Source organism: Vipera berus, assembly GCF_964194415.1.
Source record: "Vipera berus genome assembly, chromosome: 9".
Classification (NCBI taxonomy): domain Eukaryota; kingdom Metazoa; phylum Chordata; class Lepidosauria; order Squamata; family Viperidae; genus Vipera; species Vipera berus.
The window spans coordinates 3,202,277-3,227,081 of record NC_138212.1 but is presented as its reverse complement, the minus strand read 5'-3'; the positions used below and the strand labels follow the sequence as shown (position 1 = coordinate 3,227,081).

The 24,805-nt window shown below is 45.6% G+C and overlaps 1 protein-coding gene across 1 annotated transcript; it reads right to left on the bottom strand.

Moving 5' to 3' along the window:
- Positions 1–24,563, bottom strand: TGFB1 (transforming growth factor beta 1). The gene is made up of 7 exons (XM_081334705.1): positions 22,519–24,563; positions 13,093–13,256; positions 12,322–12,451; positions 11,124–11,201; positions 6,443–6,599; positions 4,824–4,980; positions 1–2,430 (listed from the first exon to the last, which is right to left on the bottom strand). The coding sequence occupies exons 1-7, from the start codon at positions 22,910–22,912 to the stop codon at positions 2,272–2,274; spliced, it is 1,239 nt and encodes a 412-aa protein (XP_081190831.1). The 5' UTR covers positions 22,913–24,563; the 3' UTR covers positions 1–2,271.
- Positions 24,564–24,805: the final 242 nt, after the last annotated feature.

Sequence of the window (24,805 nt, the reverse complement as noted above, 5' to 3'; positions counted from 1 at the left end):
TGAAGCCACAATATGGTTTTATTGGTTTGGAAATTGCATGTTACATAAATACAGCCATTTACCAATGCGGGTTTTCGGTTGAGCGTTTGTGCGAACCCATCCAGTTCGTGGTGTCTGAATTTACTGCCGATACAGGTCATCCTCGACTTACAACAGTTCATTTAGTGAAAACGGCAGTGAAAAAAGGGACTTGTGACAATTCTCACACTTACGACCATCGAGGCATCCCCGCGGTCGCCTGATTTACATTTTGGATGCTGGACAACTGGTTCGTATTTATGACAGTTGCCGTGTCCTGGGGGGGGTCACGTGATCCCCTTTTGCGACCTTCTGACCAGCCAAGTCAATGGGGGAGGAGCTAGACTCACTTAACAACCAGGTTACTAATTTAACCACGGCAGCGATTTACTTAAACGTGGCAAGAAAAGTCGCAAAATGAGGCAAAGCTCGCCAAACCAATGTCTCACTTAATAACATAAATTCTCAGCTCAATTGTGGTCGTAAGCCAAGGACTAGCTGTACTACTAAGATTAGGGGAGAAAGGCAAAATTGATCTTGGCAGACCCTTCCCTTCTCTTGTGGGGCCTGGGGGAGAAAGTTAGAACTAAGGAGAAATTTCCTGACTGCGAGAACTATTAATCAGCGGAACAACCTGCCTCCAGAAGTGGTGAATGCTCCAACACTGGAACTTTTAAAGAAGAGACTGGACAGCCATTTGTCTGAGATGGTATAGGGTTTCCTGCCTGAGCAGGGGGTTGGACTAGAAGACCTCCAAGGTCCCTTCCAAGTCTGTTATCCTATTCTAAAAAACAACAAAGTCCACTTGCCTCCTGAAAAAGCACCTTTGGGACAGCCACGAGTTGGATAACTGAAAGTCCTCCATACCATTCTTTTAGCGACTGTTAAGTTACAATGGCACTGGAAAAAAAGCAACTTACACCTAGTCCTCACACTTATGACATTCGCAGCATCCCCAGGGTCACCGGATCAAAATTTGGGCACTTGGCAACTGACGTGTGTTTATAATGGTTGCAGCATCCCGGGGGTGGGGTGGGTGGGTGGGGTCACGTGATCACCATTTTGCGGCTTTCACAGCCCAGCTTCCGACAAGCAAAGTCGATGGGGGAAACCAGATTCGCTGAACAACCGCAGTGATTGGCTTAACGAAAGAAGGTTATAAAATGGGGCGTAACTCGCCCGGACGACTTGCTTTAGCAATGGAAATTGTGGCCGTAAAGTTGAGGACGACCCGTAGTATTTCTTTCCACAGCTGGAGTAGCCCAATCCAGCCCGCCTTTTCGTGGTTATCCCAGCGCTGTATGAGCCCCAAAGAGCCCCCCCCCACTCCTTTTCCTCCTCCCCCCTCCAATTTCTCTGGGAGGCCGGTATGGGGAGGGGGACGTGGGGCCGGCAGAACCACAAGATAGGAAGAAGAGTCATTCACCCCATCCAGTTTTGGGGTTTTTCAAAGAGCGAGGTCCGAACATTGTCCAAACGGCCGCATCGACATGCCGCCAGACAGAGTCTAAAGCAGAGTTTATCCACTTTGGGGGATGTCTTCCCTTCCCCACAAGGTCCAAAAGCAGTAAATCGGGCATCGTCCAGCGACCCAAGAACTCCCCCAAAGTTTGGGCATCTGGAGAACATCCCCCTGGATCTTCCAAACTAGACAAATTCCGGACACTGTTCCAAAGTCAACACAGCAGCCCTTCAGCGGCTTTATCCCTTTTTTTTACAATTCCTGAACCCTGATCAAATTTTAATTGAGTTCTTTCTTTTCTGCTGTCTTGCAGGAAGTTGCTTCCTTGCACTTCTCTTTAGCAAAGAGATGGTTTCTTCTTCCCGGCCTGTTCTTGGTGGTAGATCCGTGTCTCTCTTCTTCCTCCTCCTCCTCCTCCTTCCTCTCTCTCCTGAGAAAGTCCTCTCCACCACCGAAGCCAAATAATAATAATAAAAAAAGAATCCTCACCTCCCCCCAAAAAACATAAATTTACCAAACAATAACAACAACAACAACAACAACAACAATAATAATAATATAAGTTGTTTGTGGGTTTTTTTTAAAAAAAAAAGAGAGAGAGAGAGAGAAAGAAAAATGCCTTTTTCGGGAAGACAAAAATAAACAGATGAAAGAAAAAAGGCAGGAGGTTTTAGAAGAGGGGAAAAACGAAGCCGGCGTCCTCGCAGTCCTGACTCCTTCCCCAGAGGGATCTTTCAGACGTTCCAACCTGACCCGAACGGCAATCCCAAGTCCGCCACCCATCCTATTTCTCAGCTGCACCGGCAGGATTTGACAATCATGTTGGAAAGTTGTTCTACTTTGGCTTGTCGCCCGACGTAGTAAATGATGCCCAACGGTTCCAGCTCATCGGGGACACAACAGGGTGCAGCTGAGGCCGAGGGATTGTGCAGGTTGTAGAGAGCGAGGACCTATGCGGAGGAGACAAAAACAGCCTGCTTAGAGATCCAAGGTTTCATAGCAAGGCCACACACCTGGAGTACGGCATCCAGTTTTGGTCACCACATTACAAAAAAAGGTGTTGAGACTTTGGAAAAAGTACGAAGAAGAGCAAAGAGAGAAGCAGCCTGGAACTAATCAGAGAGAGAAGCAACCTGGAACTAAGGAGAAATTTCCTGACAGAACAATTAATCAGTGGAACGGGTTGCCTTCAGAAGTTGTGGGTGCTCCAACACTGGATGTTTTTAAGGAGAGACTGGACAGTCACCTGTCTTCCAGCTCTATTATTCTATTCTATTCTATTCTATTCTATTCTATTCTATTCTATTCTATTCTATTCTATTCTATTCTTATTCTATTCTATTCTATTCTATTCTATTCTATTCTATTCTATTCTATTCTATTCTATTCTATTCTATTCTATTCTATTCTATTCTATTCTATTCTATTCTATTCTCAGAGTCATTTCAATACGGTCCTTTCTGCAATTCCAAGAATGTTCCACTCACCCCTTCTATTATTCTATTCTATTCTTATTCTATTCTATTCTATTCTATTCTATTCTATTCTATTCTATTCTATTCTATTCTATTCTATTCTATTCTATTCTATTCTATTCTATTCTATTCTATTCCTCCATTCCATTATTCTATTCTGTTCTATTCTATTCTATTCTATTCTATTCTATTCTATTCTATTCTATTCTATTCTATTCTATTCCTCCATTCCATTATTCTATTCTATTCTGTTCTGTTCTATGCTATTCTATTCTATTCTATTCTATTCTATTCTATTCCATTCCATTCCATTCCATTCCATTCCATTCCATTCCATTCCATTCCATTCTATTCTATTCTATTCTATTCTATTCTATTCTATTCTATTCTATTCCTCCATTCCATTATTCTATTCTATTCTATTCTATTCTATTCTATTCTATTCTATTCTATTCTATTCTATTCTATTCTATTCTATTCTATTCTATTCTATTCTATTCCTCCATTCCATTATTCTATTCTGTTCTGTTCTATGCTATGCTATGCTATGCTATGCTATGCTATGCTATGCTATGCTATGCTATGCTATGCTATGCTATGCTATGCTATGCTATGCTATGCTATGCTATACTCTATTCTACCCATCAGATGATTGAATATCTTTCCCAAGTGACACAACTGTGCAAAATTTTTAATTGGAAAGTCTGTTTTATTCTCCTATTGTTTTTTCCCTACTCTAGTAACCAATTGTTGTGTTCCTGTCTTTTATTGTACTCTTTTTATGGTTAAAAGCTGGTCAAACACCATAATAAAGAGATGGGATTAGATTGGATTGGATAGCCATCCAAACAAAGCCTTCAGCACAGGTCTGGGCCACCCACCTCTTTCTTCCCTACCATCTTGAACCTAACTGGCCATCAATCTTGGCTGGTCAAATGCCAGTCCCTTGTGCAACGTTTAGCTAATGCCTTCTCCGGAGGGAGGTGCCAGCCTGCAAACCAACCGCAGGGTGGCTCGGTGCCCTGTTTTTTCATCCAAAGCCAGGAAATTAATTATCCTTCCTCCTTTATCAAAACAACCCAAGCAGAAAACCAGGGGTGTCCACAGAGCATGGCCATTAAACTCCTAAAAAGCCAACAAGGGCTTGACCATTCCATAACTTGCAAATATAGTTTGAAGTTTAAAAATGTTGGGCCTGCTTCACAAGGGATGGGGAATTAACATTCTCGCAATATCAATATTCAGCTAAGGGGGAGATAATATATGTATATAGGTAGTCCTCGACTTACGACCACAATCGAGCCCGAAATTTCTGTTGTTAAGTGAGACATTTGTTAAGTGAGCTTTACAATCTTTCTTGCCATAAAGTTGTTAAATGAATCGTTGCAGTTGTTAAGTTACTGGCATGGTTGTTAAGTGAATCTGGATTCCCCCATTGACTTTGCTGGTCAGAAGGTCGTCAAAAGGGATCACATAATCCCGGGACACTGCGACCGTCTATAAATACGAGTCAGTTGCCAAGCGTCTGAATTTTGATAAGGTGACCACGGGGGATACTGAAACGGTCGTAAGGGTGAAAAACGGTCATAAGGTACTTTTGGGGGGGCCCTTGTAACTTTGAACGGTCACGAAATGAACTGTTGTGAGTTAAGGACTACGTGTCTCTTTTTTAAGAAATACACATTTTTAATATGTGGTTTATTTTTTGTTTTTGTAATAAAAAATAATTCCCTTTTTTGAGTTTTGTATAAATAAAAATAAAGTTGAACAGCAAAAAAAAAATAGTATAAAAAACCCAGTGTGTTTGTTGATGGCACCATCTTGACTTTTTTGACCACCCTGGCCAGAGGGCAAACGCTTTCCCTTACCTTGCTATACTGAGTGTCCGAACTCCAGAGATAGGGACAAGGCCCCATGCAGAAATTGGCATAGTAGCCTTTGGGTTCGTAGATCCACTTCCATTTTAAATCTTTTCGGAAATCGATGTAGAAACGGCGTACGCAGCAATTCTTTGCTTCCGGTGATCTAGGAAAAAGGAGCCATAAAAATGCCCTTAAGTCCTTTTGCTCTGAATTTTGGAACCTCCAATTTTATGAATGGAATGGAGCGGAAATAATGTAATGTAATGTAATACAATATATAATAATATAATATAATATAATATAATATAATATAATATAATATAATATAATATAATATAATATAATTATAATATAATATAATATAATATAATATAAATATAATATAATATAATATAATATAATATAATATAATATAATATAATATAATATAATATAATATAATATAATATAATAATATAATATAATATAATATAATATAATATAATAATATAATATAATATAATATAATATAATATAATATAATATAATATAATATAATATAATAATATAATATTATAATATAATATAATATAATATAATATAATATAATATAATATAATATAATATAATATAATAATATAATATAATAATATAATTATTATATTTATTATATTATATTATATTATATTATATTATATTATATTATATTATAATATTATATTATATTATATTGTATTGTATTGTATTGTATTGTATTGTATTGTATTGTATTGTATTGTATTATAATAATACAATACAATACAATACAATACAATACAATACAATACAATACAATACAATACAATATAATATTATAATATAATATAATATAATATAATATAATATAATATAATATAATATAATATAATATAATATAATATAATAAATATAATAAATATAATATAATAAATATAATATAATATAATATAATATAATATAATATTATAATATAATATAATATAATATAATATAATATAATATAATATAATATAATATAATATAATATAATATAATATAATATAATATAATATAATATAATATAACATAATATAACATAACATAACGGAACAGAACACTTTGTGTGATTAGGCCCACAAGGAATTTTGTGCAGAAGTTCTCAGTGTACATGCAAAACAACAGAATAATAATCATCATAATAAAGATATCAATAGGAGAAGGTAGTAGAAAAGATGAGAAAGGTAATAGTAATACAGCCATACTACATGGGTAAATATACTTAGACGTAAGACAGTACTTTGAGAATTAGGTGTTCAGCAGAGTGATGGCACAAGGGGAAAAACTGTCTCTGTATCTCATATATTTATTTGATTGATCAATCGATCGATCAACTTGATCAATCAATCAAGTTTTAAAACAGCTGATGGCGGGAAGCACCCAGCCTAGCAGGGATCAAGCACAAAGTTAGCCTGAAGTCTCTGCGCAAGCGGAAAAGGGCTAGGAAGACTCTCCCAAAGTTCCTTGGAGGCTGATCTATTCGGTGACTGCCAGTCTGGGGAGATTCCTGTATGAGAGGCAGAACGCGATGAAGTAGTTAGCTCAGACTCTGCCTGTCTGGGTCTGGCTGGTCACCCCTGACAGCGACTTACTGACTGCTGCAGAACTCTGCATCCGGAGCAGCCCGTTTTCTCCGCTTGTGACTTGAGGAATCAGCTCGTTCTGGAGTGGTGGACATGATCAGCAGGTACGGCCGCTGCTTTGTGTCCAGACTTAATGGGCCCTGGTCCCCTCTTCTGACTGTGATGCCTGCAAAGGAAAGTGGAGTCACTGATTGGCATTCTCCGCAAAGTGACACGGGAGGCTCCATTGAATTGGGAATCTGTTGCGACTTCCTCAAAACTCAGCTGGAAAACTGCTCTAAATTTTAACGAGGATGCATCGGGAGGGAAGGAAGGATCCAAATTACAGGTAGTCCTCGACTTTCAACAGAATAGAATAGAATAGAATAGAATAGAATAGAATAGAATAGAATAGAATAGAATAGAATAGAATAGAATAGAATAGAATAATAGAATAGAATAGAATAGAATAGAATAGAATAGAATAGAAATACAGAATAGAATAGAATAGAATAGAATAGAATAGAGCAGAGCAGAGCAGAATAGAATAGAATAGAAATACAGAATAGAATAGAATAGAATAGAATAGAATAGAATAGAAATATAGAATAGAATAGAATAGAATAGAATAGAATAGAATAGAATAGAATAGAGCAGAGCAGAGCAGAGCAGAGCAGAATAGAATAGAATAGTTGGAAGGCGCCTTGGAGGCCATCTAATCCAACCCCCTGCTCAGACAAATGGCTGCCCAGTCTTGTCTTAAAACCTTCCAGTGTTGGAGTATTCACCACTTCTGGTGGCAGGTTGTTCCACTGGTTAATTATTCTAACTGTCAGGAAGTTTCTCCTTCTGGGGAGGTCTGCTGTAATTTTGAACAGCCACTAAGCTATCGGTCAAAATTTAAGGTCTACTTGTAATATAGTACAGTGTTTCTCAATCTTGACAGCTTTAAGACTGGCTGGGGAATTCTGGGAGTTGAAGTCCACCCGTCTTGAAGTTGCCAAGTTTGAGAAACAAAGAGAAGGGAGGGAAGGGAAGGGAGGTAGCTTCCCATATTCAGAAATGACCCCTGCATCATTTTGACCATCCTTTGACCAAACCTTTCCTCTTAACTCATTACTCATACATTCTGAGCATCCGAGCACATGATGCAACCTTGGCAGACAAATCAAAGAAGCTTAACTGTCTTTCCCTCACCCCCTTCTCCTCCCCCCCCCCCCCGATCGCCACCCTGGGAGCCAAAGGTCAGTAATTCCTTGCAAAAAAAAAATCTGACCAAGGCTTTTGTAAGCCGGAAGTCACCCAAGAGAGAGCCTGTTGCCTCCCTGTGTGACTCAACATGCACAACCTCAGCCACGAACGATGGTGGGGGAAACGGGAAGGAGAAATTGGCGTGCTCACCCAGAGGTGCCTCAGCTCTAATTTGGGAGGAAGTTTAGGGAGAAATAACTGTGCTAGGTGTGTTTTGGCTGCAAAATACTCAAGAAGGGTGTATGCCTGGCAAGCAGGACCCCTACAGTGGACTCTGCACATGGCCCCATCCTGATGGCCAGTGTCCCCTGCAGAATTTCAGTCACCATGACACAAAAAAGATGTTGAGACTCTAGAAAGAGTGCAGAGAAGAGCACCAAAGATGATTAGAGGACTGGAGGCTAAAACATATGCGACGGACGGTCGCGGAAATTGAGTATGTCTAGTCCAGGGTAGGCAACCTTGGCCCTTTTATGACTCGTGGACTTCAACTCCCAGAATTCCTGAGCCAGCATGGGGGAAACTATGGCCCCCTCATGACTCGTGGACTTCAACTCCCAGAATTCCTGAGCCAGCATGGGGGAACTATGGCCCCCTCATGACTCGTGGACTTCAACTCCCAGAATTCCTGAGCCAGCATGGCTCAGCTTGGAAACCTCTCCCTTTCCCCTCAGCATGGCTGGCTCGGGAATTATGGGAGTTGAAGTCCATGAGTCATAAAAGAGCCAAGGTTGCCCACCCCTGGCCTAGTCTAACAAAGAGATGGACTAGGGGTGACACCATAGCAGTCTTCCAATATTTGAGGGGCTGTCCCAAAGATGCTTTTCCAAAGGCAGATGCCTATGGAGATTCTCAGTCATCCAGGTCGTGGTTGTCCCTCAGGTGGCCACTGGCCTTTTTTCGTTTTTCTTTGAAGACATTTCACTTCTCACCCAAGAAGCTTCTTCAGCTCTGACTGCATGGTGGGGAGTGAAAGAGCTGAGGAAGCTTCTTGAACGAGAAGCGAAACGTCTTCAAAGAAAAACAAAAAAAGGCCAGTTGCCTCCTGAAAAGGCACCTTTGGAATTCCAGCTGTATTATTCTGAGGAGGAGGGGAGGGGCGAAGGAGGGGGAGAAGCAGGAAAGGTTTTCTTGCCTGAGCAGAGGGTTGGACTAGATGACCTCTTCAGCTCTGACTGGATGGTGGGGAATGAGAGGGTTTACATTCCTTGCAGACAGCTTGCTCCCTTGCTCTCTTTGCTTTTGCTGTCTGCAAGGAGTATAAATCCTTCCGTTCCCCCACCATCCAGTCAGAGCGGAAGAAGCTTCTTGGAATGAGAAGCGAAAGGTGTTCAGAGAAAAACAAGCCAGTCCAGTTGCCTCCTAAAAAAGCACCTTGGGGATTTCAAAAGGCAACTGGACTTCCTTAGTCCTTTTTTTTTCTTAAAAACGTTTCACTTCTGAACCAAGAAGCTTCTTCAGTTCTGAACTGAACTTTGGAAAAGCAACTCCGGGATAACTGTGACCCAGATGGTTGTGAAGCTCCACAGACATTTGAGGGGCTGTCACAGAGAAGAGGAGGGTCAACCCATATATAAAATTATTATTATTATTATTATTATTATTATTATTATTATTATTATTATTATTATTATTATTATTATTATTATTATTATTATTATTATTATTATTATTATTATTATTATTATTATTATCCAAAGCACCAGAAGGCAGGACAAGAAGTGAGGGGTGAAAACTAATCAAGGAGAGAACTAAGGAGAAATTTCCTGACAGTGAGAACAATTAACCAGTGGAACCGCCTGCCTCCAGAAGCTGTGAATGCTCCAACACTGGAAGTTTTTAAGAAGGGACTGGACCGGCTGAAATGGTATAGGGTTTCCTGCCTTAGCAGGGGGTTGGACTAGATGACCTCCAAGGTCCCTTCCAACTCCGTTATACTATTACTTTCTTTTAGCTGACATAACTCAGCCAGTGGGGCAAGCTGGGCTGGTGTGCGTGTGGATGTTAGTGTGCACAATTTTCAGCAATCCCGTAGAGTCTCAGCAGGGTGTATCTCATGGATGTATGTGTGTGTGAGACACACACATACACACACAGACAGACACACACACACAGAGAGACAAACACAACTGGGTCCCTGGGCTTGGCACAGCTCGCATACACATTACCCTCTGCCAGCCCCACACCTTCACCCCCAAATCTCTGGACGAAAGAAAGAGCGGCAGGCCTCAGAAGAAGGAAGCCTGGCTCGGCCAGATTCCCAGAAGGAAATCTGACTGTGTGACTTGCAGTTGTCACTTCTTGAGTGTGAGGTTGTGCGGGCAGCAGAGATGTGCGAAAGGGGGGCACTGGGGGAGGGGGGAGACAAATGAGGCCTCTAGTCAGGACCTGGGTCTCGACTCCCCCATTAAGGTGACAGCCAAAGATTTATCTTCTGAACGCTGGGGTTTTCGTTTTGTTTTTTTTCTCTTCAATTCCCTGCAAATTATCCTTAGCCTGGACGGGGCTTGCAAAGGTGTGATGCTGCTCTGTGAACACAGTGTGTGCATTGATGCATCCCACGCTGACCCCGTAAGCTTCTGTTTACAAAGCAGAAGTCATCGGGCAGGCTAAGAAGCTGGCTTGGCTTGGCAAGGTTTAGTTCTGCCTGCCGGGCAGCCTTGACTCACGTGGCGGGGCCCACCCCAGCTTAGCCCCACGGAGAGGCTTCCCGGCTGCAGGAATGTTGTAAAGATAAAATCAAAAGGGAAAAAAACACACAAAAAACCAAGCCCTAAGCCACCCAGCGTCACCTTGCAGGGCCGACAGGCGGCATAAAAATTTAATGCTAAGCACATTTGATTTGTGCTTAGATTGTAAGCCGCTCTGAGTCTTCGGAGAAGGGCGGGATATAAATGGGATTAAAAAAAAGTTTAATGTAAAAAAAAAAGAAAGATAATACAATGAAACGAATCTTTGCAAGGATCGTGGCAGGCACGAACTGCGATGAAGAGCAGAAGGCTCGTCCCCCAGCCTATTATGGGCAGTCCTCGGCTTACGACCGCTAAGTGGTGGTGGTGGGGTTTGTTAAGTAAGCCAGGTCTGATTTTACAACCTTCTTTTATTGGGGTTTTATGAGACTCAGATGGTTGTTAAGCAAATCTGTTCGTAAATGGCAAACATGTGACTCAAGTGCCTGAATTTTGATCCCATGAGAGCAGGGATGTTTCGACGGTCATAAATGTGAAGACTGGGTATAAGCCAGTGTTTTCAATGCTGTTGTAACTTCAAACACCCACTAAAGGAATAGTCATAAGGCGAGGACTACTGGCGTCTCCCCAGAGATTCTAGCCCACGATGGTGTATGGGGGCCACAACCATGATTTAGATAACTTAATAAACAATGGGGTCAAATGACAACTTGGCCAGGTGCAGACCACCACCCCCAACCCAGACCCCCTCCCCTTTGCCCAGCTCTTACCTTCAATTTTTATTGTTAGATCATTTCGTTTGCCATCACAGGAACAATGAGTGCTAAGTCGAAATCTTCCCAGCTCATCTGAAATACATACATTAGGATTAGGTGTGTGTGTGTGTGCGTGTGTGTGTGTGTGTGTGTATGTGTGTGCGAGAGGATTGGAGTTTTCCCTAAAGCCAGCACGCTGTTTCAGAGAAGCCCCCTGGCCCAAAAGCAGAATCAAAGTGTGCTTAAAGCAAAAGGCTTTTTGCCCATTTCAGGGGAAGTTCTTATTAGATGCCTCCTTCCAGCTTTGGAGTAGGTTGGCATATACCATTCCCCCCCAAGGTTATTTAAATTTGGCAATTTTAAGATGGGTGGACTTCAAACTCCCAGAATTCCCCCAGCCAGCATGCTTTCTTAGTAGAATAGAGCTGGAAGGGACCTTGGAGGTCTTCTAGTCCAGCCCCCTGCCTCCACTTAAGCAGAAGAACCTATATCATCTCAGACAAGTGACCATCTAGCCTCTTCTTGAAAATCTCCCAGAATTCCCCAGCCATCATACTTTGAGATGCATGGACTGCAACTCCCACCATTCCCAGCCAGCATGCTTTAAGATGGGTGGACTGCAACTCCCACCATTCCCAGCCGGCGTGCTTTAAGGTGGGTGGACTGCAACTCCCAGAATTGCCCAGCCAGCCATTCTGGGAATTGGAGTCCACTCATCTTAAAGCGGCCAAGCTGAGAAACACAGCCCAAACAGAATTCCCCAGCCATCATACTTTGAGATGCATGGACTGCAACTCCCACCATTCCCAGCCAGCAGGCTTTAAGATGGGTGGACTGCAACTCCCATCATTCCCAGCCATCATGCTTTGAGATGTGTGGACTGCAACTCCCACCATTCCCAGCCAGCGTGCTTTAAGATGGGTGGACTGCAACTCCCACCCTTCCCAGCCAGCGTGCTTTAAGATGGGTGGACTGCAACTCCCACCCTTCCCAGCCGGCGTGCTTTAAGATGGGTGGACTTCAACTCCCAGAATTCCTCAGAACTCACCAGAATTCTGGGAATTGAAGTCCACCCATCTCAAAGCTGCTACGTTTGAGCCACCCTGCCTTATTTGCAAACCGGCTTCTGAAAACTTAAGTCTACCTTTCGGTTGGCACAAAGGGGAGCGAGTCCCCAGGGCCACCCCAGTCACACAGCCTCCTTCCACCCTACCTCTGCTTGCCAGCCACAACCGGAGGACGTTGGTGACGTCGAAAGAGAGCCATTCTTTTTCGCTTTTCAGCTTCACCGACAGCCCTTGCAGGTAGTACCAAGTGGAGTCGTTCCCCGAGTGGGCTTTTTGCTAAGGAGAGACGGACAAGACAGGATGCATAAGAAGGAGCAGCTTCTGTGCACCTTTACCCAGCCAGACAAAATACGCTGCCTGGTTTCTCCTCCAGCTTTTGAGCTTTCGGTTTTGAAAGAAAAAGGTTCTAGTCCTCAAAAACATTTCTGTGCTATTTTTCTGCTCTTGGGGCAGAACCAAGAGGCAAAGTTTCCTCCCCCCGCCCCACTAAAAAAAGTGGCCCCTTTTGCAGTGTCATTTAACCTCGCCACAAAAAGAGAAATGGGCAGTCAGTTGTGCAAGTGAGGTTGCGATAACATTTCATACTAAAAGAAATTTAGAGACGGTTCGTTTTTCCTTTTCCTTTCCGTTACAGCAGGAGCGTCCAACCGTGGCAACTTTAAGGCCTGTGGAATTCTGGGAGTTGAAGTCCACCAATCTTAAAGCTACCAATCAGAGAGAATCAGAGAGATCTCCTTTCAGTTCTGTCGTCACGTAAAACGAATGGTTTACATCAAAGACTACCTGTATATTCTGGGAACGGTGAAGGAGGAGCCGCCTTCACCCTCTTTCTCCCACACAAACTATCTCAGCTTGGCTGTCTCTGGAAGGCAGCCCCTCCCTTCTGGGAATCCAGACTACATTCCACCCCATCTTACCTGGTAAAGCTCCATTCGCTGCTCTTGTCCGTTCCCAGAGGCGTGCATCCTCAGCTCTGCACGGTACAGCAGGTTGGGGTCACTAAGGACCTGTCGGATTGGTACAATTTCGAATCCAAAGTAGACATTTTGGTCATCCTTCTTGTACTGATCGCCGTAGCTTGCTGAGACAGGAGAGAGGAAGCATTGCAGGAGATTAGCCGAAGTTCTTCCAACCTTGGCCACTTTGAGATGAATGGACTGCAGGATCCAGAATTCCCCAGCCAGCGTGGGAATTCTGGGAGTTGAAGCCCGCCCATTTGGAAGCAGGCTAGTGGTGGAATTCCTGGGTTCGCTCATTATAGGTTTCATTACTGTTTTAGAGCGGGGGCTGGTCTCCAAACTTGGTAACCTTTAAGACTTGTGGATTTGAACATGACGGCTGAGGAATTCTGGGAGTTGAAGTCCACAAGTCATCAAGTTTGGACACCCCTCGGTCTTCAGAGATTGGTAGGACTACATCTTCCAGCATTCTCAGCCAGGAGGGAAAGGAGCAACCAGACTGGGGGATTCTGGGAGTTGAAGTCCATACATGTTAAAAGTGACTAAGGTGGAAAAATTCTGTCTCAGCCTCACAATAATGCAGCCAGGAGCTTATCCCGAGAAAAAGACCATCATGATCCAATTCACACAAGCTTCTAAACCAGGGGTCTTCAAACTTGGCCGCCTTAAGACTTGTGGACTTCAACTTCCAGAATTCTGGCTGAGGAATTTTGGGAGTTGAAGTCCACAAGTCTTAAAGCAGCCAAGTTTGGAGACCCCTGTTAACAAAGCACAATGGCTCCGTTCATATCACAAGCAACATTCAAACGAGAACTATTGTCTGGCCTGAGGTGATGGTCTTGCCGAGTTTATTTATTAACCACATTTAAATTACAGGTAGTTCCCCCACTTATAACCACAATCGAGTCCAACATTTCTGTTGCTAAGTGAGGCAGTTTTGCCTCATTTTATGACCTTTCTTGCCACAGTTGTTAAGTGAACCACTGCAGCTGTTTAATGAGTAACACAATCGTTAAGCCAATCTGGCTTTCTCATTGATTTTGCTCATCCGAAGGTTGCAAAAGGGGGTCACGTGACTCCGGGACACTGCAACCGTCATAACTGTGAGTCAGTTGCCCTGAATTTGTGACCATGGGGATGCTGCGACATTTATAAGTGTGAAAAGCAGTCATAAGTCGCATTTTTTTCCACTGTAACTTCAAATGGTTACTCAGGAAGATTCATCACCTCCGGCTCCCTTTGAAGGCAGCTCAGCAGAATCAGCAAATCAATCCGCAGGTTTTGTATTCAAGATCTAAGCCCAGCTCTATGGGTCAGGCCCAGCTGTATGACCTCTGGAGGTCAGTTGTTTTCGGAAGTCTAGCTCATCCCGCCATACATCCAGGCAAATCAGCCGATTTCCAGAAGACGCACACCAACCTCAGCCCAACCTCGGGTTTTTTTGCCCGGACGACTACTTCGTCACAGCATCTATTTTGGCTACAGGAAGAGACTATTTTTAAAGTTTCTCTTCCTCGTGAGATCAAAGGAGCTTTGACTTTGGTCAAAGAGATCACGGGTTTGTTTGTTGTTGTTGTTTTTTTTCCAGTTTCTCTCCAAGTCTCCAACCACAGCATTAAGGACCGTTCGGGGTTTTTTTGTTTTTTTGTTTTTTTCAAAAATATGCACCGTCTTCCGTTGCAAACAAACAGGACACAGCAATTTGGAGAAAACAAAGATAGAATCCAGGGCGAGGAAATTGGAAGGAAGAAAGGAAGAAAAACTTCGGAGGAGGAAAAACAAAATATCTTGTATTTCTAATAAAAGAGAGCAAGTAAAAGAGAGAGAGAGAGAGAGAGAGAGAGAGAGAGAGAGAGAGAGGATAAAGAGAAAAGAAAAAAGAAAAAAAGAAGATAGAAAGAAGAGAAAGAAAAAGAAAGAAAAGAAGGAAAGAAAGAATGAATATAAAGAAAAAAGAAAGGGAGAAGGAAAAAAGAAAGAAGAGAAAAAAAGAAGATAGAGAAAAAGAAAGAAAATAAAGAAAAAGCAAAAAAAGAAGGAAAGAAGAAAGAAGAGAAAGCATGAAAGAAGGATAAGAAGGAAGAAAAAGAAAGAAAGAATAGAAGGAAGGAAGGAAGAAGATAAAGAAAAAAGAAAGAGAAAAGGAAAAAAGAAAGAACATAGAAAGAGGATAGAGAAAAAGAAAGGAAGGAATGAAGAGAGAAAGAAAGAAAGAAAGAAAGAAAGAAAGAAAGAAAGAAAGAAAGAAAGAAAGAAAAAGAGAGAAAGAGAGAAAGAAAAAGAAAGAAAGAAAGAAAGAAAGAAAGAAAGAAAGAAAGAAAGAAAGAAAGAAAGAAAGAAAGAAAGAAAGAAAGAAAGAAAGAAAGAAAGAAAAGGTTGCCAACTGACCTAAGGAGATTGGCTTTCTCTGCTCTCCTGCCCTCCCTCTGCAGAAAGCAGCCAAGGTAAACTTGCAGAACTGTGAACTTAACCAACCAGCCCAGGAAGAACTGGTGAAAAACAAAATCGCATTTTTCCAGAGAGCGTCCTTCAAGCTCCCATGAAATCATATAGTGTTTTCCCTTCCAGATGTTGGGAGTCTGACTCAGTCGTGGGGTCATCTCTGAAGTTGCCAATTTATTTTTTTTCCCCACGCTCAGCCTCAGCTGCCTCGGTTGCAAATAGCTGCTCTGTCCCTGCATCCCTTAAAACCGGGGTGCCCAAACCTGGCAACTTTAAGACTTGCGGACTTCAACTCCCAGGATTCCTCAGCCAGCATAGCTGGCTGAGGAATTCTGGGAGTTGAAGTCCGCAAGTCTTAAAGTTGCCAAGTTTGGGTACCCCTCCTTGAAGCACAGAAGCCCTGGGGGGGAGGGGGGGAAGAGAAGCAGGGAAGTTGGCTTCCCCTCTCCTCAGCATCCCAGCCGCCACCACTAGGAACCACTTCCCTATCAGCGGCATGACAGGAGAAATTGGCCCCCGGGTTTCCCACTTCCCCTCTCCGAGTTTGGATGTGGTCATCCTTTTTTCATTGTTTCCAGATGACATGGCCGCGCGAAGGAGAGTGACCGCAATTTCTTGGGGAGGCGGGGGCAGGGGGGAAAAAAGGAATTTTACAGCTGATGTTTTACAGCTGCAAAAAGAAAGATAAGGCCTGGGGCCTTATCAGCCGGAGGAAATTCCCAAACTATTTTGGGACTTTCCGACATGACAAAAGTCTAGAAATAAAGGAGGAACCGGTTTGGCCCTACTCGCTCCCCTAAATTAGAAGTCGAACTCGGTCCCCTGCTGACCTCAGTTTTCCTTGCTGTGAAATGGGATCGGGTCCAGAAAAGGGTTTCTAAAAAGAAGGCCTTGCATTTAGTCTTAAAACATGCTGGCTAGGGAATTCTGGGAGTTAACATCCAACCAATTTAAAGAATGAGCTCTGGGGAATTCTGGGAGTTGAAGTCCACCTATCCTCAAGTTGCCAAGCCTTATTTTTTTTTTAAAAAAAAGCCCTCCGTTTTGGAGTACAAATCCTCTTCTTACTTCACTGTAAACCTCACTGGGGACGTAGGTATGAACCACCGATACCGTGGCAGATATGATTCATTGTAGGCCTATTGCTTTCTCTGATCTAGCCCTGGATCTTCACTTCAGGGGGTTAGACTAGAAGACCTCCAAGGTCCCTTCCAACTCCTATTCTCCAAAGCACCTGAAGGCAGGAGGACAAGAAGCAACGGATGGAAACTCATCAAGGAGAGAAGCAACCCAGAACTAAGGAGAAATTTCCTGACAGAACAATTATTCAGTGGAACAACCTGCCTCCGGAAGCTGTGGACACTGGAAGTTTTCAAGAAAAGATGGGGCATCCATTTGTCAGAAATGGCATGGGCTTTCCTGCCTGAGCAGGGGGTTGGACTAGAAGATCTCCAAGGCCCTTTCCAACTCTGTTATTCTATTCTGTTCTGTTCTGTTCTTATTTACCCCACAGAAATGACACCATTGGCTGAGCCTCTGGATCTGGCAAGTCTCCCCACGGCTTTGGGGCTGCTGTGGGAGGAGACGAAACAGCCGGATGGGGCTTCTGGGGGGGGGAGAAGAACCTGAAGCCACAAGGGGAAGTTGGTTTAGGGACCAGGCGGGGGTCCTTATCCCCGGGAAGGGGCACAAGACATCCGTCTTTGGAGCATCAGCTTATCACCAGCCCAAAGGCTTTGCTAAGTCATGCTACCGGACGTGTCAGCTCTCCCCACAACGTGCGCTCCCCAACACACACACACACACACACACACACACACACACACGTGGGGCTAGAGTCTCGCCTCTTGTGTGACTTCTCTCGTTCTCCCCTGGGTGACAGTAAAACCACAGAAGCCACTCGGGGGTTGTCTGTGGAATAGCACTCTGCACGCGCACCCAGGCGCCCTTGCTACTTTTGATGGCAGGGCTTCGGGCTTTCTGCAATGGACGGGATGAATTGGGGATGCTGGGCAGTGCCACTTTGGTAGGCTGGGCGGGCTGGCATGATGTGAAAATGGCTACGATTTCATTGCACTTGACCAAATAACAGAGCTGGAAGGGACCTTGGAGGTCATCTAGTCCAACCCCCCATCTCAGGCAGAAAACCCTATACCATTTTAAGCAAGTGCTTGTCCAGTCTCTTCTTGAAAACCTCCAGCAATGGAGCAACCACATCTTCTGGAGGCAGGTAGTTCCACTGGCTAATCATTCCAACTGTCAGGAAGTTTCTCCCATCCGTTGCTTCTTATCCTGCCTTCTCTTTGGAGAATAGGTTGACACACATACCTCTCAAAGATTGGATATGACTGCTGTCATATCAGCTGTCATAAAGTGCCAGATTGAGGCCTTCAAATTTTAGAATCTTAATTTCTTTTTTTTTAACCTTCCGCCTCTTCTGTCTTTTTGCAGGATTGGGAAGAAAAATTTGCATGAGGAGCTCGGAAAAAATTTACGGGAGGGGGGAACGGGCCCTCATGCACAATCAGCAGGATATGATGATTAAAGCCAGTGAACTAGGGTGGCTAAATTGATGGAGCCTCCAGGGGCAGAAGCAGTCTACCTCAGGCGACCAGCAAGCAATCCAAGGGAAACACACCCTCCAAGAGAGCATAAATGCCATTTGGCAACAAAACCAGACCATCTATTGCTAAGTTGGCTTGGCTCAGTTTATACAGGTAGTCCTCGACTTACGATCCACTATGAGCCCCAAATTTATGTTGCTAAGCGAGACAGTGGCTAAGTCAATTTTGCCTCATATTATCACCTTTCTTGGCCCACTTGCTAAGCGAATCACCGCGGTTGTTCAGTTAGTCACACGGCTGTTAAGCGAATTTGGCTTCCCCGTGGACTTTGCTTGTTCAGAAGGTCGCAAAAGGGGATGATCACGTGACCCCGAGTCAGTTGCCAAACGTCTGAATTTTGATCAGTTTGAGGATGCTGTAATAGTCACAAGTGTGAAAAAGGATCATCAGTCGTTTTTTTTTGCTGAAACTTTGGCCGCTAAATGAACCGTTGTAAATCAAGGACCACCTGCATTCAGGAGTCGAGCGATGGAAGTGAAGTGGATCACACAAACAGCAGAAAAGAAAAAATGGTGCATTTTTTTTTCTCTCTCTCTCTCTTTTTTGGCACAGCCCACAGAAACCCATCCAGGCCAAACCCCCTTTTGGGAGAATTAAGCCCTACAGCACAACACACACCTACGGAAAAGTCTTCTTGTGCTTACACAAACCTTTTCCCGGATTCCCGGGCTGGCTGGCACGTGCCGTGGGGGGGGGAGAGAAGGGGGAACGATAGAGAATCCATCTTACCTTCTAGGAGACCACAAGAACTACCCAGGTTGCCTCCCACGCCTGGAGGGCTCGTGGATTTGTTCAGGCGACACGCCAGACACACCCAGCAGGTAATTACACCTTGAACCAAGACGGAGTTGGCTGCAATCTGGGTGGGATCTGTGTCTTTTCGGCAGACTCTTGTCCCCCCCCTCCTCCCCTCCCCTCCTCTCCTCTGTCTGTCATCTCCTCCCTGCTCAGTTCCCAGAAGTCCGGATGCTAATTTTGCTGCCTGTGGGAAGTTTTATAGCCCAATATGTCATTCTTTATACCCATCTTCCATCTTCCTTTTAAAACATCAACAGAATCCACAATGGACGGAGAATCCGTGTCTCCGGCGCATGACCGGCAGTCAAGCTGAAACTCAGCCAATTGACTAAACTTGGCCAGTTATCCAGACCTAATCCACATATCAAAGGATAAGGTCTGCAGATGCAGACGGGTTAGTTCAGTTAGGTCTCCCAGAGGAACTGCATGTTCACAACGACAGACATACGCACAAAGCAGACCAACACACAGCCCTCAAGGGTCGCCCTAGAATCGGCACGTAAGACGCTTCCAAGCCAGGACAAGCTCCCCCTATAAAACTCTGCGGGCTGTGCCCCATTTTTCTGCAGCTGCCCCAAAAGGCAGTCGTTTTTGCTTTTAGGAAGGAAACATTTCTTCTTTCTTCACAAGTGTCTGGATTGCATTTGTAGTTTCTTCTTGCACAGGTTGGAAGCCCCAAGCCGGAGGAATGACGTGCCCAACAGGGTGGCCACAAAACACGGCTTGCGAAGGTTGGCGACAGTAAACCTGGTGGCCAACTTCTTCCTTGCCCTAGCTTGCTGGGCTCCTGTGTTTTGTTTTTTTTAAGCTTCAGGCCCTGATAGAGGATCCTGGTTAATTCTGGCTCTCCAGAGCTGCTAAGAAGGAGCCCCAGAATTTGAAAATAGAAGGCGCCAGCTTTGGCCTGGCTGTGCCGAGCGCTCCTCTGCATGTGTAAATCCGGAATGTTACCAGGTTTCCTGCTTGAAAAGGAGGGTTGGACTAGAAGACCTCCAAGGTCCCTTCCAACTTTTATTCTGTAATTCAGTTCGGCTTTTGGTCCGGGTAGTTCTTGGCTTATAAGCACTCATTTAGTGACTATTTGAAGTTACAACGGCGCTGACAAAAGCGATTCGTGACCAATTGTTCACACTTAACGACGGTGCAGCATCCCCCTGGTCAGGTCATCAAAATTCAGACGCCTGGCAACTGACTCACATTTATGACGGTCGCAGCGTCCCGGGGTCAAGTGACCTTCCGACAAGCCAAGCCAATGGGGGAAGCCGGGCTCTCTTAACGACCGCGTGACTAACAACTGCAGGGATCCACTTACTGACCCTGGGAAGAAAGGACATAAAATGGCGCCAAAGTCCCTTAGCGTCTGTCTTGCTTGGGCTCGACGGTGGCCGTAAGCCGAGGACTTACCTGTACAAGGGCCAAACGTTCTCACCACCGCCGGATGCGGGACCTCAAGCCTGCCCAACCAACTTCGGTTTGCACCCGCCACTGCTCCTCCCCGCCAGCAAAGCTGAGCTTGCAAAAACAGCCAGAGAAAAACATATCCGCTTCATTTCTCCCGGCCCCTACTTTGGTTCAGTAAAAGAGTTTCTACAAATGTAACATTGGGGGGGGGGGAATTATACCAAAGGAAGCCAAGAATTAAGGGAGAAGCGTCAAGAGCTCGTCCCCCCCACCCCCACCCTTTTCTGAAAATAAATTTAGGGGGGGGAACACTTCCTCCTAAAACCGCTGATTGGGCTTGCAGAAGTGAAACCGAGGCCCACTTTATTTTTATTTTATTTTATTTCCCCCCTTTGGAGAAAAGCGCCTGGGATTTCATCGCCGCCCCCTGCAGAAGCCAGCGAGATAAGTTTTCCTCGGCCGGCGCTTGCCTCTTTCCTCTACACAGGACCCCCTTTCTGAAAGTCAGCGTCAGGCGGCCAAGCTGGGTTCCGACGGGAGCCCAGTTAAGTTGCCGGAAGCCGTCTCGGGTCTTTGGGCAGAAATTGGCAGGATGGAGCGAGGAGCAACTCTGGCGCACTGCAACGCAAAGCCTCCCGAACGTGTTGTGTGTGTGATATTGTGAGGCAGGTACAAAAGGGTAGGATTTGCATTGTGATGTCAGGAGGCAGGCATCCTGGCATCAGCAAGGTCAAACGGGGTCAGAGAACTCCTTGTGTTGTATTGTGTTGTGTTGTGTTTCTATTCTATTCCATTCCATTGTATTGTACAGAGAGTCCCCAACTTACGGCAGCCGAGCCCAAAATTATTGTTGCTAAGCAAGATGTTTGTTAAGTGTGTGTTGTCACGTTTTACAACCTTTCTGGCCTCGGCTGTTAAGCGAATCGCTGCCCTTTGTTAAGTTAGCAACCCGGTTGTTAAGTGAACCTGGCTCCCCCATTGACTTCGCTTGTCAGAAGGTCGCAAAAGGGGATCCCGTCGCCTCGGGGCACTGCGACCGTCATAAATGTGACCTTGGAGGTAATCTAGTCCAACCCCCTGCTCAGGCTGGAGACCCTTCTCTGCTTCTCCCCCCCCCCCCACTTTCCCTCTCCTCAGAATAATAGAGCTAGAAGGGACCCTGGAGGTCATTTAGTCCAACCCTCTGCTCAGGCAAGAAAACCTTCTCTGCTTCTCCTTCTCCCCCCCCCCCGCTCCTCCTTAAAATAATAGAGATGGAGGGGACCTTGGAGGTCATCTAGTCCAACCCTCTGCTCAGGTAGGAGAATCCTTCTCTGCTTCTCCTCATCCTCCTCCTCCCTCTCCCTACTCCCTACTCAGAATAACACAGCTGGAATTCCAAAGGTGCTTTTTCAAAGAAAAACAAGAAAGTCCAGCTGCCTCCTATAAAAGCACCTTTGGGACTGAGCATCTCCATAGACAATAGAGCTGGAAGGGCTCTTGGAGGTCATCTAGTCCAACCCCCTGCTCAGGCAGGAGAACCCTTCTCTCCTTCTCCCCCCCCCACCCATTCCTTCTCCTCAGAATAACAGAGTTGGAAGGGACCTTAGAGGTCTTCTAGTCCAACCCCCTGCTCAAACAGGAGACCCTAGACCGTTGCAGACAAGTGGCTGTCCAGAAGATGCAGTGACGGTCTATGGCAGAGATGTCCAACCTGTGGACTACAATTCCCAGAATTCCCCAGCCAGCACAAGTCTTCAATTTGCCAAAGTTGGGCACCCCCTGCTCTATGCTGGATGAAAACTCCAGAATTTTAAAAGCCTCTTTTCTGACTCACACGTTTTGAACAGTTTTTCAAAAGGGGCGCCCCCCCCCAAAAAAACCCTCCAAATTTCCTTCTAGAGGGCTGATGAAGTCCCCAAACCCTGAGAACCGGAGCTGGTCGAGATCGTTGCTTCTCCTTCATCTCCATCAATGGAGGAAGCATCGTCTTCCTTCCGGATCTGGGTCAGCCTGCAGCCAGCGTCACAAACCAGCCCGCTCACCGACCAACGAAGGGCCAATCTGTTCTGACTTCTAGTGCCCCGGTGCCCCCCTTCGCCGTGCCTGCCCCCCTCCCCCCTCCCCTGCCTGGACTCACGGTGGTCGATGGAGAGCATCGTGAAACGGTGCACCTCCTTGGCGTAGTATTCTTCGTGGACGGTCTCCTGCGGCTCTTCGGCTGCCATTTCCCGGATAACCTCCAAGGTGCTATTGTAGAGGGCCATCACCTCCTCGGATAGGACCCTGGGCTCCGAGTCTTCCACTTCGGGGGGCTTGGGGAACTTGAGTTTGCTCAGGATCTGACCCCGGATGGCCTCGATCCGCTTCCGTTTCATCAGGTCCATGTCCAGGGTCTTGCAAGTAGAGAAGGCCCAGGTGGAGCAAAGCTGCTGGAGGACCACCAGGAGAAGGAGGAGCCAGCCCGTGGCCTGCTGCGAGACCCCCGGTGGCCCCAAGAAGCCTCGGGGCCTGTTGCCGCTTCTTGACCCCATCGTGACGGTGTTTCCTCTCCTCTTCGGCTGGCAGCTCGCGGCTCAGAGTCCTCTCACTTCCCAGCCGAGAAGCTCTTGAGTTTCTTCTCAAAAGATCTTCTCCGTTCTTCTTCTTCGCGCTGCCCAGCAGCCGTCCAGCCGAAGGGCTTGAAAGACCCTCCAAGCACTCTTCAGTCTGAACTGGCTCAGCGTTCAGGCAGCCGGTTTCCAGGAGGGGCAGAGACCCACGCTATTGCCTGGCACCAGCGAGGCAGCCCATGCGTCCGGATGCTGCATCTATCCAAACTCACCCCTGGCACCGGATCAGAGGGCTCCTGTGCCCCGTGCTGGGCAGACGCCTGAAGAGTCGTCCGGCTTCGCTTCAGGAAGGGTTGAGGGTGCTTGAGAAGCTGTCACAAGCCAGAGGCCTCGGGACCTCAGCGGAATGAGGGCCACGCTTGGCAGGCAGGCAGGCAGGCAGGCAGGCGGTCCCGGGGAAAGGCGAGCCGCTGGGTCAGGCCTGGCAGATGCCACCACTTCTCCTCCCCTGGAGCCAACTGGCCCGTCCCTGTCTTCCTCTGCGGAAAGGGCTGTAATTTCACCACTCTTGTCGGGACTTGCTGACGGCGAGCTTGGAGGTTTATAAAGCCGTTTTTTGCCTCTCCCCGGCACCGGCTCCACCCAGGAAGTGGAGGGAAAACAGTGCGCTGTATATAACTTGCACTCAGGGAGAGAGTGGTGGACAGTTACTCTGGAAAGAAAGAAAAAGAAAAGAAAGGAAGGAAAGAAAGAGACAGAGACAGAGACAGAGAAAGAGGAAAGAAAGAAAGAAAGAAAGAAAGAAAGAAAGAAAGAAAGAAAGAAAGAAAGAAAGAAAGAAAGAAAGAAAGAAAGAATAGAAGGAAGGAACGAAGGAAGAAAAAGAAAGAGAGAAGAGAGAAGGAAGGAGGGAGGGAGGGAGGGAAGGAAGAAAGGAAGGAAGGAAGGAAGGAAGGAAGGAAGGAAGGAAGGAAGGAAGGAAGGAAGGAAGGAAGGAAAGAGGTTCTTGCATTTCTTTCTTTCCCATCTACCCTACCTATCTACCTTCTCTTTTTCCTTTTGCCCCCACCGCCTTCCCTTTCTCTCCATCCCTCTCTTTTCTCAAACAAACAAAAGCTGAGAAACAGCGAAATGTATTCACCGCCAGGTAAAACAAGGCCGGGAGGGATGCCTCCTATTCTGGATCAGCAAAGAGGATAAGGAGTCTAGAGGCTAAATCCAAGATGAACAATTGAGGGACCTGGGAATGTCTAGACTCTAGTCTATCAAAGAGAAGGACGAGGGGGGACATGTTAGCAGCCTTCCAGTATCTCAGGGGCTGCCCCAAAGAAGAGGGAGTCAAGCTATATTCTCCAAAGCACCTGAAGGCAGGACAAGAAGCAACGGATGGAAACTAATCAAGGAGAGAAGCAAGCTAGAACTAAGGGGAAATTTCCTGGCAGTGAGAACAATTAACCAGGGGAGCTTCAGAAGTTGCCTCCAGGAGTTGTGGGTGCTCCATCACTGGAGGCTTTTCAGAAGAGATTGGACAGGCATCTGACAATGTATAGGGGCTCCTGCTTGAGGAAGGGGCTGGGCTAGAAGGCCTCCAAGGTCCCTCCCAACTCTTGTTATTCCGCATTCTTTATTTGCAGACTCACCTCTCCCCTTTAAATAAGGCATCCCAAAGTCATTCCTTAATTGGGGAAAGTGGCAGAGCCTCTCCCCCTGGGCTGTGCCATGGAAGCTGAGAACGAGGTGGGCACAGGTAGGTTATAGCATGAATGGACATTGGAGCCACGTAGCCATCAGATAGGAGATTTATGTGGATCCTGGCACGTGGCCACCCTCCTTTCCAGGCCAGTGTGGAATAGAGCTAAGCAAGTAAGCGACGCC

Coding starts and splice junctions, on each gene's coding strand:
- TGFB1 (XM_081334705.1), bottom strand. CDS start 22,912: ATGGGGTCAAGAAGCGGCAACAGGCCCCGAGGCTTCTTGGGGCCACCG. Junction 11,202..12,321: donor GTTGTGGCTGGCAAGCAGAG/GTAGGGTGGAAG, acceptor TATGTATTTCAG/ATGAGCTGGGAAGATTTCGA. Junction 2,431..4,823: donor CGGACACTCAGTATAGCAAG/GTAAGGGAAAGC, acceptor TCCTCCGCATAG/GTCCTCGCTCTCTACAACCT.